Raw genomic sequence first — 18154 nt, 5'->3', positions numbered from 1 at the left:
TAAATCGGTTGCCTAGCAACAGTTGCTACGGTTTGTCGGGCCAATTTTTATGAAGATTGTGGACTTTGACCCATTGTGGATCCACATACTAAGTGCAAGAAACTTTTGACCAACCAATACTGTATAATAGTACAAAACATCACAAACAAAGAAATTGCTTTAATGGCCTTCAGGGAGAAGATGAGATGTATTAACATGTTATGCTACAGATATCATGATACTATACTGTATACCAAAAGATATCAGGACACATGATAGTGTCGTGTAGCCCAACAAGCCAACATGCCACATGCTGAGTATATTGAAAAAGCACAATTTTCATGCAATCACAACTCTGTGTTGCTTTTATGAAATAGACGGTTCTTACAGCAGAAATGCCTACCAGTCCACATGTAGAGAGTTCGGCTACAACAAATCAAACTGTAGAGTGTTCAGCTGCAAACAGTTCACTCTGAAAAGAGTTCAGTTACAACAACACACCTTGTAGAGAGTTCAGTTACAAACAAGTCACTCTGTAGAGAGATCAGCTACAGGATGACTTATTGTAGACTTATACTAATTAAAGAGTATGTTTTACCTTAAAATTATGTGTATATAATCAGTGGCGGATCTAGGAATTTATGAAGGGGGTTTCCAGTTTAGAAGGTGGAGATATACACTGACATGAGATACGCAAAAGTTTGCACTACATTGTCTAGTTTAGTAAGGTGAGACCAAAAAAAAAAAAAGGTCACAGCCTATTGATAGTACATAAAATACCTTGCTACATACTGCTTTAATAGCTACTATGACTGCTCTATTAGAGTATCTCGATCAAGGCACACTGCGCAATAATTAAAACATTTAATTGTTTTGCAATCGTTTTTCAAAGGGGGTTTCCGTGGAAACCTTGAACCCCCCTAAATCCGCCACTGATAATTATATGGCAAATCTTTGTACAATAAATTCAATATTAATTTTGTTCATACTGTACATAGCAATTATACAAAAAATTGTAGTTTTCAAACAAGTGTTTACTTGCAGTACAATATGCATGGTATTCATAATCATACAAGCTAAATTTCAAGCATATAGAAAGTATTTATTTCATCTCTGACTGAAGTTATAAGTTGTTCCTGTCATCAGTATCAAAATGTTGACCAGGTTTAATATTGTGGTAAAGTGGATGTTTCATCATTTGGGTGTAACAGTCAGATTTAGTTGATACTTCATGAGTTCCATCACACTGCAGTGGTATGGCAATATCTACATCTCTTTGAACCTTTACACTAGCCATTAATTCATAGCCATTGTTACTAGATGAGTTCTTGAGATCTTGAGCAGCCGGTCTACGACTTGTATCATATACTGGATTTTGTGGATTTTGTGGATTAATAATATGTAAAGGATCTATTTTCTCATAGAACACTTTTTGTGCTGGCTGCACCTGGTTACTGGTAACATCAGGTTTCTGCTTCATACACATGTATGTGATAATGAATGTGATAATAGTGGTTATTGTTAGTGTTAAGATGAAGGTTAGTGAACATGATATTGTAGCAACCATCACAGTTGATGATGATGATAACTCTGTTGGAAAGTATAATATTTGTATACCTGTGAGGAAACTCAAATTTTCAATTGCAGAATTTTTTGGTCATTTGGTCATTATAAGTTTGGTGAATTTGTCCTAATGTGCTATAATTATATAGATGGAAAGATTTGGCTTGTCTATATGCTTCTCATTTGCCAAATGTGAAACTGTATTTTTTTTTTTGGGGGGGGGGGGGAGGGGGGGGGGGAGAGTATATGGATGTATACTAGCAAATATACTCATTATCTGGTGGCATAGCCTGTAAATAATTATTATAAAAATATGTACATACCGTCATTTTCACTTCTTGCAGTACTAGTTGTAAAGGTACCACATATTGGCTCCCCAACATCCACTATTTCATCATCGCTAACACTCACACCAGTTACACAATAATTATATCTGTTACCACTAGTTAAGTCATATATTATGATCTTCTGTGTTGGATAATCATAACTGTTGGATGATCCTGAGATGGAACTTGTGGTGTAGTTTGGGGTCAACTCACACTTAATACCATCAATTGCAATGGTAGACAATTTGCAGTGTACGTTAGGAGAAAAACAAGCTAATCTACAAACAAATTCAGCTGAATTTTTCAACATTTCTCCTTGAGCTACACCCAATAGTGGACCTATTTCTATATGAGAAAAATGAGTTTGCATTTGACACTCTGTACAATAATATTTCTTTACGCAGTTAATTGACAGTAAAATACTACATACAGTATACACCATTAATAAGTGCCTAAATATCAGAAGTGAACTTTCATTGTTTGTATATACTGTATGTGATATGTATATTCTAACGGTTTTAATTATCATAGCTATTCAGTTTCTCGTCTTAGTTTTCCTGAGAAATTCATGGCATTAAATTAGTGATCACTGCACACTGCCAAATGTAGCCAGGATATTATTGCTCAAGTTTGTGCTAGGGTAAGTATGTATATATAGATGTGGGGTTCTTTATAAGTAGGAAATGCATGGAGTGAAAGACCTGGATGGGTTCAGCATGACACCTATTGGACTATATGTGACCAGGCCTGTGCACAAACTACACCCTGATACATAGCATCTCATATCTCAGCACTGGAATGGAATACGTTTATTCTGTAACTTATACGTTGAAGCCAAATAAATTGTTAATACATGCTGAAATTTCATGGCCAAGTAATTACAGAATCAAAAGCTATTATGAATCAAAGTGTGCAAAAAGTAGGCAATTTTTATGTGCCCACATGCCCTATTTTCACAGGTCCAGTCACATATACTGTATTCACTATTAATCAAGACACACAATAGTGTGTTGTGCAGCCCAAGAAGCCAGCACCACACCATGAGTATATTGACAAAAAGAAAGAAAACACAATTTTACACATATGTAGCTCTGTGATCCCTTATCTGATTGGAACTAAATTTGCTACAGACGTGCCGGCCAGGTAGGGGAACCTAGATACCAAATTTGAAGAAAATCAGTCCAACCATTTCCAGGCCAAAATTTCATTTAATTTCTTCATTTTTTTCTTTTACAAACTGTTAGGGTCCGCAAACCGAAAAATCTACTTTTACAAATCAATTTCCCTACCATTGTGGGATGTTCATTGTAGCATACCATTGCTAGATCTACCATAAAGCTGGAAGCATGATTGTTGTCTTCACAGAAATATCGAATTTTATATCTCACAAGACGTAAAATTTATTTTTTTAATTTTGTGCTCCACACAGATGACCAGATGAAACTTGCTACTTAGCCAGATCTTATCTAGAGTTATTGTAGTTAAAAAGTACGCATAGCAATAAGCAAATGATTTGTTTGGTTCCCAGCACAGGGCTGCTTTCTTTCAAAAATCATAAAACAGAACACAATTTTTCAAATTCAAGCTGCCCTACCAGCCAAGACAAGTAAAGCCAAATATTCTTCACAGTATTCTGATAAGGGTGGGTGCATAGTCTATCTATGTTGTTAGTCTGGAAAGGATCTGAGACTTCTCACCATCTGGGTGACAAGCGTCAAACTTTTCGTGCTTCATTTCACAGGATTCTCTCAATGATGCTGAAGTGCCTACCAGCACTTCTGATGCCACAATGATCACCTAATTTTGTTTAGAATGATAATTAAAGATGGACCAAAATGTTTGGCAGTAGCAGCAGTTGTTGTTTCTGTGATTTCTTATGATGTAGTATTCCAGCAGCTCAATAGGAGCCCCACCTACGTAGCTGGATTCAAAAATGAAAGATTTCATGCTTTTTCCAGTTTATTTTTTAGTATTTTGCAACATGATGGTGCTGTAGGGTGATTAGTAAAGATTTGAAGCTACTGTGGAGCATGAGAGGTGAAGTCAGTTTTGGACGATTTAGCTGCCTCCAGTGGTCTAGAGCTTCGAATGATGCGTGAAGGGTATCGATGAAATGATAATCGACAACCACTGGCACCAACTATCCAGGGACATCTTTTGTAATCGTTATAGTCCGTCATTGATGGGTATTGTGGCTGCAGACACATTGGAAATGGCTAGAAGGCACAATATAATTCCCAAATGTTGCAGAAAATTTTGACGCTCGTCACCCAGATGGTGAGAAGTCTCAGATCCTTTCCAGACTTACAGCATAGACAGACTATGCACCCCAACCTTATCACAATACTGTGGAGAATATTTGGCTTTTCTTGTCTTGGCTGGTAGGGAAGCTTGAATTCAAAAGTTTGTGTTTCATTTTGTAATTTTTAAAAGAAAGCAGCCCTGTGCTGCGAATGTAGCAAATCATTTGCTTACTGCTGTGTGTACTTTTAAACTATAACAACTCTAGATAAGATCTGGTTAAGTAGCAAGTTTCATCTGGTCCTTTGTGTGGAGCACAAAATTTTAAAATAAATTTTGCATCTCATGAGATACAAAAAGCGCCATATTTCTGTAAAGACAACAATCGTGCATCCAGTTTCATGGTGGATCTAGCAATGGTATACTATGATGAACATCCCACATTGGTAGGGGGATCAATTTGTAAAAGTAGATTTTTCGGTTTGCGGACCCTAAGTAGGGTCCGCAACGCGAAAAATCGATATCCTCCAATCAACTACCTAATATTGTCATGTGTTAGGCTAAGTGTAACTTGAATAACACTAGCGTGGCAGCCAAGTTTGTCATTTTTTTCTGGTAGAAAACGATACAAATGTCTTAAAATCACGTGATTTTTCGTTGCAGCAGTTCGTAGGGTTCTTCGTATGCCACGATATTCACTCTTAACATTGTTCAAGTAGTCTACCATCAACTCAAAGTATTGGTGGTTTGATTTTATTGCTCAGTTTCTGGTGGCAGCACGATATGTGCAGCTTTTTGACGACAGACAAAATGTTTCTTCTTCTGGAGCACAGGACAAGCAGAGCAGCAACTGCGCCGTGGGTCAGCAATGACCAGTACTAGGTAAAGTACCTGCATGCGAAGTATGGTTATAATTGAAGCTTGTTAGCCATCTGGCTGAGCCATCTATATGCTGAAATTCGGTCAAAATGACACGATTTTTGCAAACAAATACCAGAATGGTTGATACATCAGTGAGACAGTCTCCAACAGCAAGGATGCAAAGCTTATAAACACCTAACAATACGGCTATTTCGCCCAGTAAACGCATAGAGCAATCCAATGCATGAAATAGGCACTCACGTGATTCTCGGAAAATACAACCATAATCTATTCCAATTACCTTAAAATCACTTGGAATCAAGTGGCAATCAGTTTGTGTGCATTAGGTTCAGTATCTTGATTAGCCCAGCAGTCTGAGACTCTCCCTATGATGCCATCACAGCATAAAACACACCTGCACTGGCCCAGACCACGCCTGAGTGAACAATTAACGCAAATATTTACAAAAGGAGCACACTGCATGGTGCCTATTCATAGGCATTCCAGTATCCAACATTTTTTAATAAAAAATTCTCCGTATATTCCCCAATAGAACCCTGGAACACAATAACAAATCGTGTTTAACTTCGGATTGCTCCGTCGTCCGAGCTCCAATGAGGATGAAACTTGCTGTAGGGGTTTGTCCACACGCTAATCATCATGAAAAGCTTAGTTTTATCGTGTGCGTTACATATAAGTAAGTTTTGTGTTGTTTTGTAATCTTTTCAAACCATGCAATGTATGTAGAATACTTTAAAACTTTTAAAAACGTACTATTGGGTGGATGGTAGTCACTGGTGCTTGCTTTAAAGTGCGTAGTTACTTTGCTCGGGTTAGCGATTTTCAGCTCCAGAGCAATTTTCTGATGGCTGTGTCATCAGCTCAAAAGTATAAACCACTTCAAAGTTGGCATAACAATGCCCTAATTGAAACCACAACTCCACCTTAGGTAATGTTGCATCATTGTGGCACCTCCACTTTAGTTGTTGACCTTTGTAAGTTGTTAACTTGATGGTTTTACTTACTTGAAATAGCCACTTGTCTATGGGTATACACTTGAGAAGTGTGCAGTAGGTGAAACATATTTGCTCACCACAAAGCATGCAAAGATTGCTGAGATCCAATATCATCTGAAGTTACTCTCATTGCATGTACAAACTTGCAGCTAGAAGCAACTGCAGTTTCAAGATAGTCCAGATTGCTAGATGGCTTCCTGATTCAATTGTGCCATTTATCCCTTTAAAATGTATGGAAAGCCCTGGAGAAAAAATGTACCCTTTTTCAGTTTTTAAGCACTGTGCATGCCAAAGTAGCTAATTCCAACCCAACAAACTATATATTTCTGAGATCGGCAATCAATACTCTACTGTATCTATTGAGCATATAAAAAGCCTATTTTTCTAAAATTTAAAAATCGGGCTGGAATGCCTACTATTCACAAATGAAAGCGATTTCATGGGTATATCCTCGATTTGAATTTCGATCACGTGAGTGCCTATTTCATGCTCTATGCGTTTACTGGGCGAGATAGCCGCATTGTTAGGTGTTTATAAGCTTCGTATCCTTGCTGTTGGAGACTGTCTCACTGATGTATCAACCATTCTGGTATTTGTTTGCAAAAATCGTGTCATTTTGGCCGAGTTTCAGCATATAGATGGCTCAGCCAGATGGCTAACAAGCTTCAATTATAACCATACTCCGCATGCAGGTACTTTACCTAGTACTGGTCATTGCTGACCCACGGCGCAGTTGCTGCTCTGCTTGTCCTGTGCTCCAGAAGAAGAAACATTTTGTCTGTCGCCAAAAAGCTGCACATATCGTGCTGCTACCGGAAACTGAGCAATAAAATCAAACCACCAATACTTTGAGTTGATGGTAGACTACTTGAACAATGTTGAGAGTGAATATCATTGCATACGAAGAACCCTACGAACTGCTGCAACGAAAAATCACGTGATTTTAAGACATTTGTATCGTTTTCTACCAGAAGAAAGTGACAAACTTGGCTGCCACGCTAGTGTTATTCAAGTTACACTTAGCCTAACACATGACAATATTAGGTAGTTGATTGGAGGATATCGATTTTTGCGCTGCGGACCCTACCCTAAGTCGTACTTCTTTTCATACATTTTGCAAAATCTACCATAAAACACCAATGCGTGCTCCAATTGGGCTGGAATTTGGCACATTTAAAGGGCTCATTACAGCGGATCTGATCTGAGTACAACGTTTGGTAGGAACCCTATGAACATTCACGGAGAAAGGTCGAAATTCTGTCACGCCCACAAGGTAAACCCCTTGAAGGGATGAGCTGAAAATTGCTAAATAGATGCAGTAACCATCGTAGGACTTTTTGTGGTGTGAAAGGAATCCAGATAAAGGCCATCGAGATATGACATAAAATCCAACCTGTGTCACAATTACGCGATCAAATTTTATTAATAAAAGAAAAACTCTTAGTATTCATGCCTACCAAGCAAACCGCTTAGAGCAATGAGCTGAAAATCGGTATGTAGCTGGAATTATCATCATAGAAAGTCCTTGCAGTAATACAGAAGAATCGGATTATAAATCACTAGTTATGATTTGAAAACGAACTACCTGTAGAAAAAGAGAGATCGAGATACTAGTCTAATAGAACAGTCACCCTAATAGAGCATTCAGCTGCCAAGATACTCTAATAGAACAGTCACCAGGCAGCTACAAACAAATTGCTATAGCGATTCAGACCATTACAAGTCACCCTGTAGGGAGATCAGCTTGAAACCAATTCACCCTGTAGAGAGTTCAGCTACAAACAAATCACCTTATACAGAGTTCAGCTACAAGGAATTCAGCCACTCTGTAGAGAACTCATCTAGAAACAAATCACCCTGTATAGAGTTCAGCTACAAACAAATCACCTTATACAGAGTTCAGCTACAAGGAATTCAGCCACTCTGTAGAAAATTAAGCTAGAAACAAATCACCCTGTGGAGAGTTCAGCTAGAAAAAACTCACCCTGTAGAGAGATCAGCTACAAACAAGTCTCCCAGTAAATAGTTCAGCTACACCCTAGTGATATCAGATAGAAACAACTCACCTGGTAGAAAGATCAGCTACAAACAAGTCACCCGTAGAGAGTTCAGATACAAACAAATTACCCTGTAGAAAATTCAGCTACAAACAAATCACCCTGTAGATAGATCAGCTAGACACAATTCACCCTGTAGCTAGAAATGATTTACCCTGCATGCAGATTAGGGCTCAAACGAATATTCTATTATTCGAATATTCGAATACCATTTCTGGTATTCGAATATTCATTTCAAAGGAAATATATAACATCAGTGGTAGAGTACATGGAAATTCTTGATCCTACATAAGCATATCTATGACATAAGTGATCAAATCGTGTTGATTCTGAATTGTATTAAAGAGACATCTTGTACAGCCGCAGGATTATTGATATCTCATCCATATCAATGTTGAAAAAGAATATTCGAATATTCGGTAGTTGTGAATAAAGAATATTCGAATAGTAAAAACCACTATTTGTTTGAGCCCTAATGCAGATAGATCAGCTAGAACCAAGTCACCCTTTAGAGAGATCAGCCAGAAACAAGTCACCCTGTAGAGAGATCAGCTAAAAATACAGTAAGTTACCTTGTAGAGTGTTCAGCTACAAAAATCGTCCTGTAGAGAGTTCAGCTACAAGTAAATCACGCTGTAGATAGATCAACTAGTAAAAGTTACCCTGTACAGACATCAGCTAGAAATAAGTCACTCTGTAGAAAGATCAACTAGAATCAAGTCACCACGCAGAGAGTTTAGCTACAAACAAATAACCCTGTAGGGAGATCAGCTAGAACAAGTTATCCTGTAGTGAGATCAGCTACAAAAAAATCACACTGTAAAGAGATCACCTAGAAAAGCTGCAAACAGATCACCTGTAGAGACTTCAGCTACAAACAAGTCAGAGAGATCAGCTAGAAAAAAGTTACCCTGTAGAGAGTTCAACTACAAACAAATTACCCTGCAGAGAGTTCAGCTACAAACAAATCACCCAGTAGAGAATTCAGCTATGTACAAATAACCCTGTAGAGAGATCAACTGCAAACAAATCACCCTGTAGAGAGTTCAGCTACAAACAAGTCACTCTGTAGAGAGATCAGCTAGAAACAATTTACCCTGTAGAGAGTTCAACTACAACCAAATTACCCTGCAGAGAGTTGAGCTACAAACAAATCAACTTGTAGAGAATTCAGTTGCCCTGTAGAGAGATCAGCTGCAAACAAATCACACTGCAGAGAGATCAGCTAAAACATCAACTAGAAATACATGCAATTCACCCTGTAGAAAGATTAGCTAGAACAAAGGCACCATGTAAAGAGTTCAGGTACAACCAAATTACCCTGTAGATAAAAACAAGTCAGAGTTTACTAATCTCCCTGTAGAGAGTTCAGCTACAAACAAGTCGCCCTGTACAGAGATCAGCTAGAAACAAATTACCTTGTAGAGTGCAAACAAATAATCCTGTAGAGAGATTAGTTAGAAACAAATCACCCTGTAGAAAGATCAGGTCACCCTGTAGAGAGATCAAGTCATCATATAGAGAGTTCGGCTACAATTAAACAAAGCACCCTGTAGAGAGTTCAGCTACAAATCAGAGAGATCAGTTAAAGCAGAGTTCAGCTATAAACAAATCACCATGTTAGATCAGCTAGAAACAATTAGTCTCCCTTTATAGAGATCAGCTAGAAACAAGTCACCCTGTAGAGAGTTCAACTACAAACAAATCATGTTGTAGAGAGATCAGCTACAAAAAAGTCAACATGTAGAGAGATTAGTTAGAAACAAGTCACCCTGTAGAGAGATTAACTAGAAACAAGTCACCCTGTAGAGAGATCAGCTAGAAACAAGTTACCCTGTAGAGAGTTCAGCTGCAAACAAATCACCCTGTAGAGAGTTCAGTTACAAACTATATAGTCACCCCACAAAGAAATCAGCTAATTTACCCCATAGAGAGTTCAGCTACATACAAATCACCTTGTAAAGAGTTCAACTTTAAACAAGTCATTCTGTTGAAAAATCAGCTAGAAATAAGAGAGTTCAGCTACAAACAAATCATCCCGTAGAGTTCAGCTACATTTTTTGTGACCACGTAGAGAGTTCAGCTACTTTTCAAGTCACCCGGTGGAGATCAGTGACAAACAAGTTATCCTGTAGAAAAGAAATGGCATGTAATAATTCAAAATTTGTATAATTACATACTCATAAAATCAAAATAGTTAATACAAAAAAAGTCTGCTTTGAATGTCTTTCTTCTTTCTCTGCAGTAAAGAAAAATAACACTGGTTAAAATAACCCCAAAGCCGGCCATAAGATGGCTATGGTGTATACAAAAAGAAGTGATATCTAATCCAAAACAGCCAAGCTGTAAAAAAGGTGTGGTCCCAAAAAGACCATAGTGGCACCATTTTACCAGAATTGTTGATATTAAAATTTTTACCATTAACCTACCATCATAGCCATTTCTTTGCCGCCACCTTGGATTTCACATCTTTTTTCACCATGGTCTTCTTGGGGGCCGCACCCTTTTTTACAGCTTGACTGTTTTGGATTAGATACAGTACTACAGTAGGCTGCACAAAAAGGTTTACATTTCATAATTGTAATTACGCTGTAGTAGCATAATTACAAAAGCGTAATATAATTATGAATATATTGTAAATATGGCTGGTGAAAAACCACTTTTTTGCATAATTATGGATTATGGTCAAAATGTAATTACAGTACAAACATGTGCAATTACTTAGTAATAATACCATATTTACAATTACGAAACGTAAACTTTATTTTGCAACCTACTGTACAACCTTGTACTGTAATTTACCACTCACATGAAACCAATAAGATAAAATACTTCTCTTTTATACACATACCATAATTTTTAAAATAAGTATATCTGTATGTGCAATTGACAGTACATACTTTGGTCAACCTCCATCACTGATGAGTTACTACCATAGGGACCACTGACTGTAACATTCACTGATTGTATTAACTCTACTGAAGGAATTATGTCAACAGTAAATTCTGCAGTGCAATTGTACTGTATATTATTCTGTATGCCACTACATGTTGCATCCATTACTGTTGTAGGAGTACCAGTTGTCGAGAACTGTAATGTCAAAGACAACCTTGGATAATCCACCATAACCTGTGCAATAATCCAAGAACAAACTAATGATATACTACACAAATTACACATGTATGTATACATGCACACAATTACTAGAAATACAATAAAAAAACTCATACCTGAGGAAATATCTGTAGTGCTGGTTGTTCTTGGTAAGAGACACAATATACAAATTGTGATTTGTTGGGAGCATCTATATACGTAAATGAATTACAGTCATTTTATTTTAATAATTATTATTTAGATAATTACATCCCTTCAACAAGTCTCCTCATTGTCAGTTGTAAAAATATACAATTCTCAATCACAGATGTACGTTATAGCTCTGAAATTTACATGACTGTTCTATTAGAGTGATTTGATTTTGTAACTTCTAACTGTACTGTACTTCCAAGAATTTGATGACTAGGTGAGACATTATTATGCTTTAAAGGTTTGTACTCACCATACACAGTGACAGGATCACTAGTTTCCATCATTCCACACCTGTTCACAGCAGCTACACTCACATCATAGTTTACATCACCACTCAATCCTGTTACAGTGTAACTGTTTGTATTCTCTGGAACTGTCCTGTTGTACATCACACCAGTATGTAGGTTAGTCCATATTACTGTATAGTTGTAGTTGGGATCTGATGGTATCCAGTCGATAGTGAATGTTGTACTGGTCAACGGTTGGACTTTAATAATGAATGGAGCAGTAATAGGTGAAACTACATAAAACGGAAAGAGACTTTATTCATCGTGACATTGATATTTACATGTGAGGCACTGTATTATATACACAATACTATTTAACAACAGTGCATGTGAAACATACAAATAGTTTTGTATCTATATGTAAAGTAAGTCCTGGGCCATCCCTGGAGCCTTGAACCTTAGTAACAAGGTGGCCTTATTAAAATGAGTCACACAGTGTATCGTAACTGTATTTGGGACCTAGCCACTATACAGAGGTAGTCTTGTTGGCTGCTGGGTGAGTTTTCACTCACATATACAACACCAATAATATTAATATCTTTCAAAATAAAATAAGCATGTAATATGTACATGCATGCACATAATACTTCAAAATACAGTGCAAATTCTTGGCATATGCATATAAGGTTATGTGTCTGTTTATCAGCTAACCTGCTGGAATAGTCATTATTCTAATTGTAGTAGAGATGCTATTTCCTGCAATATTATCACCAGACACATTAACCTTGTATAAAGTGTTACTACATAATCCAGTAGCAATGTATTCAGTTCCATTAACAATAACATTTCTGATCACTATTCCTCCAGTGGACACAGTTACTATATACTGGACTGGACCACACACTACATCACTGGATGGTTCAGACCATTGAGCCACAAATGAATTTGAAGTAATCAAATGAGGTGGAATGGCTAGGTGTGTTATTGCATCTGGTATACCACCTACAGTATATTTGCTTTAAATCGTACAAGGGTAAGGTATTACACTGTATATGTACAGCAGTTACTGTACATTGTGCTGATTAAATTTTACATTTAGACATGTATGATGTACAAACTTGTACACACAATGGCCCATGTAGTCTACATTACTGAACACAAATCCACACAATGTATCATTATGTATGTATAACTATAACAGACCATTTACTTAATGCTTAACAGCTGTAGTTATACAGTATAATACTGTATACCTATTACAGTGATCCATACATCACTACTAGTCAATCTATTGGTGACCATACACCGATATGGAACACCATCATCCTCATGTGACACATTAGTAACTGTGAGTGTATCAGTTAGCGTATCATTAGTAATTGTTGGGGTTATGATATGACGATGTCTCCCTGACACAGATAGAAAAAAATTACTTCCTTTTCTTTGCCACCCTGCTGTAGTGATGTCTCCTGTAGTAATACTAGGACCAGTGAGTATACAAGTGAACACTGCATCTCCTCCAGTACACACTGTAACATTACTTGGTTGTGTAGTAATATTCACTGTGCCAAAAATCAACTGAGTATAATTATTAAATCTATACGTACAGTAGTTACATAGTGTGTATGTGCATGGGTGTGTGTGTGTGCGTGCATGTGTGTGTGCAGTTCATACAGTACATTGCACACACATATTGTTAGTACTTCAAAATCAATAGCTCTATTAAAAATGGTGAGATAATTACAGGTGTAAAACATTGCATACACAAATTACCAAGCATTTTTGTTCAACCCATCAAGAAAATTATATATCAAAACACATGGTAGTATGTCATGAAGTGGGCATGGATTTTTTCTGAGATTTAGTTACATGTTTCTGACTACTAGAGTGTAGCATACAGGTTTAGCCTTCTCACAGATCCCTAGCGGGATTATAGCATCTCTAGAAGATACTGTAACAATTCACCCTGTAGAGAGTTCAGCTCCATAAAAGCCACCCTGTAGAGTGCTCAGATATGTTACAAGTCAACATGTAGAGCATTCAGCTACATAAAAAGTCACCCTGTAGAGAGTTCAGCTACAAACAAGTCACCCTGTAGAGTACATTACAAGTCACCATGTAGAGAGTTCAATTGCAAAGTAAGTCATTCTGCACAGACAAGTAAAATAGGCCAGCTTTGGGGCTTGCATTACAAAAAGAAGTGGTATCTACTCAAAAGCAGGCAAGCTATGATAGCTAAAGGATGCTCCCAAAAAAATCTCTTGTGAAATCAAAGGTGGTGGCCAAGAAATAATTTTAATCAGTTTTAATAATGACATGCATCATGTGGCCACATATTGATTGACATTAACATCATTGTAGCCAATTTTGACTATGATCACCTCTAATTTACAACTTTTTTACCCTAATATTTTTAGGGGACACACCCTTTTCCACAGCCTGGGTAGAAACAAATCACACACTACTCCTGTAGGCCCTTACATGATGAAAGCAAATACATGGTCATAGTAAACAAGCAAACACTGCACATTTAACAAACAAAGTTGAATAAACTGGCATTTTGTTTCTATTTCATTGTGTGTATACATGCATATTGTTTTATTTACACTTGGTCCATTGTTCTCAACCAAACAATGGAAGACTTAAAGTGTAGTTAACCATACTAGCCAGCTATAGCTATACATGTTATGTTATAATATTTGTAATATTTAGATTGGGCACTTTTTCAATTATACTGAATATGAACTGACATCAAAGGATTCCAAACTACCGATTTTCATGTTAATGGATAACATATAGCTAAGATATATACACATATAGATTTAGTATATCTTCATTTACTAACTATGCAAGGATTGACTCTTAAACAAATTTTAGTGCATTCAGCGGCCTTCCGGGTATCTTAGCTATATGGATGCAGTTGTCAGTCATGCATAATCAAATTTTCTACATAACAAATAGCTATACAGTACTAGTTACTAGCTGCAATGTAACTATTGCTACACTAAGCTTTCGCTACAACCATGCAAGGTTGATGATTTAGTTTACCGGCGCGTATCCCAGTTTAGGTAGACTCCACTGTAGCGGCTATACATATTCATCCTCACCTTGTGCCTCTAGCGTATGCAATAACAAAAGGATTATCCACATCACTGGAGTTACCATCACCACAACTCTACAAGTAGCTAAGACGAATCATTGAATACGACTAACTTCACCAAATAATATCCGGAAACGTCCCGTATTTCAAAGTAGCTAATATTTTTAAAACTGTCTTAGCTGGTAGCGCAACAGCTCGTGGTTTCATATAATTCCAAGCCAAGTGTATTTTAGCGGATGTGCTGTAACCATGGTTTCTACATTGAGGCTTTTGATGTATCCGCTTCTTCTCATACTTTCTTGTTTGCTAGGAGCAAAATTGCAAGGTGAGTATGACTATACAGGTACAGTGTATAGCGTAATGCCGGACGAGCTAATGCCTTGGCATCGCTTGCTGAAGGTTGCAAGCGGTCGTCACAAACTTGAGTACGCGCCACGGTACGCACACAACGTAGCTGAACACTTAGAAGGCTTCTACTATCGCCCGTAGACTACATAGCGCGGTAACTGTGTTACGGCGACGCCGCACAATTCGAACAGAGATGTAAATGTCAGTAGCTATACACTGTACTTTTTAATACTAACTAAGGACCGACAGTTGTATGTTTCAGAGAGAGTAGATACACGCTTGTAGAAAGCACCTACGTAGCTGCCTTTTTAAATTTAATTTTGGCCGGGGTATCCAGCACCCCTTGCCACCAACTACGGCTACGTATAGCTGCCACAATTGCATTTGCACAAGTCATACCTAGCTATACATACTGTAGCTAGTCCATGACAGGTCCTAAGTCCGCTATAGCTACTGAATTCGGAACTTATAATGCATCTAGCTAGCTATTGCGTCGATTTGTCATTGCTCTTTGGCTTATAACCTAGCTATACCGTTGGGTTTGGCTAAGAATTCAAGGCTATAAAGGAGGTTAGCCAACTTTGATGTATGATATTACATAACTGCGGTTTAAATGTGTTTTGATTGCTATGGCAACGTTGTTTTATAATTGAATTAGTTATTTGATTAACCTTTGCTGGTGTACCACCCTGAGATAGTGGTTTAATGGGGATTATCCACAAGCCTATTCATTATTACAGCATCTATAGACACCACTAAACCACAAGCACAACAAAGGTAGCTAGTTATTGAATTTCAAAGGAGTAGGCGGGAGTATGTGGTCAGTACACAATAAATATTCTGTATTCCCCTTTATTGCAAGTATAAACTTGTCATAAGGCCAGGCAAACTTGATTACTTGTTTCTCGTGTGGGCGGGATGTCTTTTTCTTTACTCATTATTAAAGGAAATGCTTCAAACCACTGGAACAGTAGGCTATCTGTCACTGTAAAGGTTATCTAAAGGCTAATTAATGCTTACAATTTACAGCCTTTGCTGAGCTGCAAGATACATTTTCTGTACTGCAGCCTTTTCAGTATAAAATACAAGTGCACGTGATCAATAACAGCAACATTGAAAGAGTAAAAAGTGATGCGGGCGGGGATGAGAAACAAATAATCAAGTTTGCCTGGGGCCCTGTGGTATTGCCAAAACCCCTTCATTTGGTATATGTGACTGAATTTGACAAAACCCGGCTTCGACGCACAAAGCTTCGTTAGGAGATATGGCGATTTTAAGTAATCATTGTGTAATAACTTCCCAGTGCCTACAGCTGTGCAAACAAAATTTGCACCAAGTATGCATCTATTTACTAGCTATCACTGAGTGGGTGTATACATTTCTGATACCCAAAATTAGCCCTGTTTTGGGCAGCCTTTCTCGAGTGGGTAATAATATCACAGGTGATAGTAATAGCCATCCAATCAACTTTGAGTACTTTATTGGATCTCATCCAATTCCATGGTCACAGAAAGTTAAATATCTTGGCATTGTAATCAGCTCAAAACTTAGGTGGAATGATCATTGTCGATATGTAGTCAGTAAAGCTACTAAGTGCCTGAACCGTATACGCCGTGCTATGTTTGGTTGTACCCAAGCAGCTAAAGTTAGTGCTTACAAAGCACTGGTTAGACCCTACCTTGAATATGCTTGCGTAGTGTGGGCACCGTACACAGCACAGGATATTAGTTTGTTGGAATCGGTGCAAAATAGAGCTGCACGCTGGATTAAAAGCTTTTGGGATGCAGCTGCTCAAAAATGGTCTAAGTCGTCGTCGGTTTGCATCAGTGAACTGGGATGGCCTTCACTTAAAACACGTCGAAACTATATATCTATCTGGACCCTCTACTCCATTTATCATAAAAGAACTGCCATCAATTTCTCAAGGTATTTTCATTTTAACACATTGGCTACGAGGTCACATGCTTTGACATTAAATCTTGCGTCGTCAACTATCAACGCATTTCGGCACTCATTTTTTGTGACTACACCTTTTCTTTGGAACTCAATTCCTTTTGAAATTTTATCTCAAAGGACTGCTGGCAGTTTTAAGACTAGGTTAAAACATTATCTTTTTTTGTAATTAGGTTTATTATTGATTTTGTAATTATTAAGTAGTTCATGTTCCTTTTGTATTTGTTTGTGTGTAATTGTACATGTGAATGTATGTTCTGTGTTGGGGATCACCTTGTACAGGCAGTATTGCCTTTTGTGTTACCCATCTTTGGAAAAATTGATAATAATAATAATAATAATAATAATAATAATAAATATAGGGTGGGAGGGTGGGGGTGGACGGTGATCTTAATATACGGGTATAAAATGGAGTAAGAAGACGATTGGAATCCAGAGGCCAAGTTTGGGCTCTCCATGGCCCTAAAATCACTCCAAATTGACCGAGAACACTATTGGTGAGCTCTCTGTGAAGTCCCAGCTCACTACACACCATTATCACAAAGCCATGGCCATTCAATGGCGCCAATCTCCCACTCGTGGCTTTGACAGGGTCGGAAGAAAGCTGCCACAGAAACCAGACTTGCCAGTCCTGAAGGAAGTACAATGTGGAATGTGATAGTGTATTAGGCCAGCAATCCATTTCTGGTAAAAACGTAAGTTTGATTTTGTGTGTGTGGAAGCCTTGTTATGTGAAATCCGGTCACATATATTTAAAAACAATACTTTGATGTTACTAAACACAGCTAGCTATAGCCATTGAATGGATATTGTACAAAAAAATGATATTGATTACCCTTTGGTTCTGCATGAATTTAGAAACCTTAGTTGTCTTCTGTTTCTTACTCATGAAGAACCCCAGTTGGTGCTTGTAACGTAACTAAGTCATTTGTTCCACGCATCACTCAACTCATGAGGACAGTAGCTAAGTAACAGAATTTTGGCTTTGTCCATGTAAGAGAAGTGTAGTACAAAAGCTCACCCAATACTATCACTCCAATTAATTAAGCATTGGATAGTTGCATATTATTTTTTCATAAGTTATAAATTGATTTATGGCCTGACAAGGCTTAGTATTTCAATCAAAAGAGTATGGCTCTTGCACAAGGGGGAGGGGGGAGAGGATTTACCCCAAATG

General features: G+C 37.6%; 2 protein-coding genes across 2 annotated transcripts in view; one reads left to right on the top strand and one right to left on the bottom strand.

Annotated features, from left to right (window-relative positions):
* Positions 1–1022: 1022 nt before the first annotated feature.
* Positions 1023–14803, bottom strand: LOC136249354 (uncharacterized). The gene is made up of 8 exons (XM_066041320.1): positions 14684–14803; positions 12830–13138; positions 12288–12578; positions 11600–11869; positions 11274–11347; positions 10944–11172; positions 1866–2213; positions 1023–1569 (listed from the first exon to the last, which is right to left on the bottom strand). The coding sequence occupies exons 1-8, from the start codon at positions 14739–14741 to the stop codon at positions 1103–1105; spliced, it is 2046 nt and encodes a 681-aa protein (XP_065897392.1). The 5' UTR covers positions 14742–14803; the 3' UTR covers positions 1023–1102.
* A 118-nt stretch (positions 14804–14921) lies between these two features.
* The window catches only part of LOC136249347 (uncharacterized), a 33372-nt gene continuing 30139 nt past the window's right edge, over positions 14922–18154 (top strand). The window contains exon 1 of the mRNA XM_066041308.1: positions 14922–15001. Within this exon, the coding sequence (XP_065897380.1) occupies positions 14926–15001 (76 nt within the window). The 5' untranslated portion in view covers positions 14922–14925. The remainder of the gene's footprint in view (positions 15002–18154) is intronic.

The sequence above is a fragment of the Dysidea avara genome, chromosome 1 (assembly GCF_963678975.1).
Source record: "Dysidea avara chromosome 1, odDysAvar1.4, whole genome shotgun sequence".
Classification (NCBI taxonomy): domain Eukaryota; kingdom Metazoa; phylum Porifera; class Demospongiae; order Dictyoceratida; family Dysideidae; genus Dysidea; species Dysidea avara.
The sequence above is the reverse complement of the archived record's forward strand: the minus strand, read 5'-3'. Positions and strand labels throughout refer to the sequence as shown.

Coding starts and splice junctions, on each gene's coding strand:
- LOC136249354 (XM_066041320.1), bottom strand. CDS start 14,741: ATGGTAACTCCAGTGATGTGGATAATCCTTTTGTTATTGCATACGCTA. Junction 11,173..11,273: donor CACTACAGATATTTCCTCAG/GTATGAGTTTTT, acceptor ATTATTGCACAG/GTTATGGTGGATTATCCAAG. Junction 1,570..1,865: donor TGCAAGAAGTGAAAATGACG/GTATGTACATAT, acceptor ACTTTCCAACAG/AGTTATCATCATCATCAACT.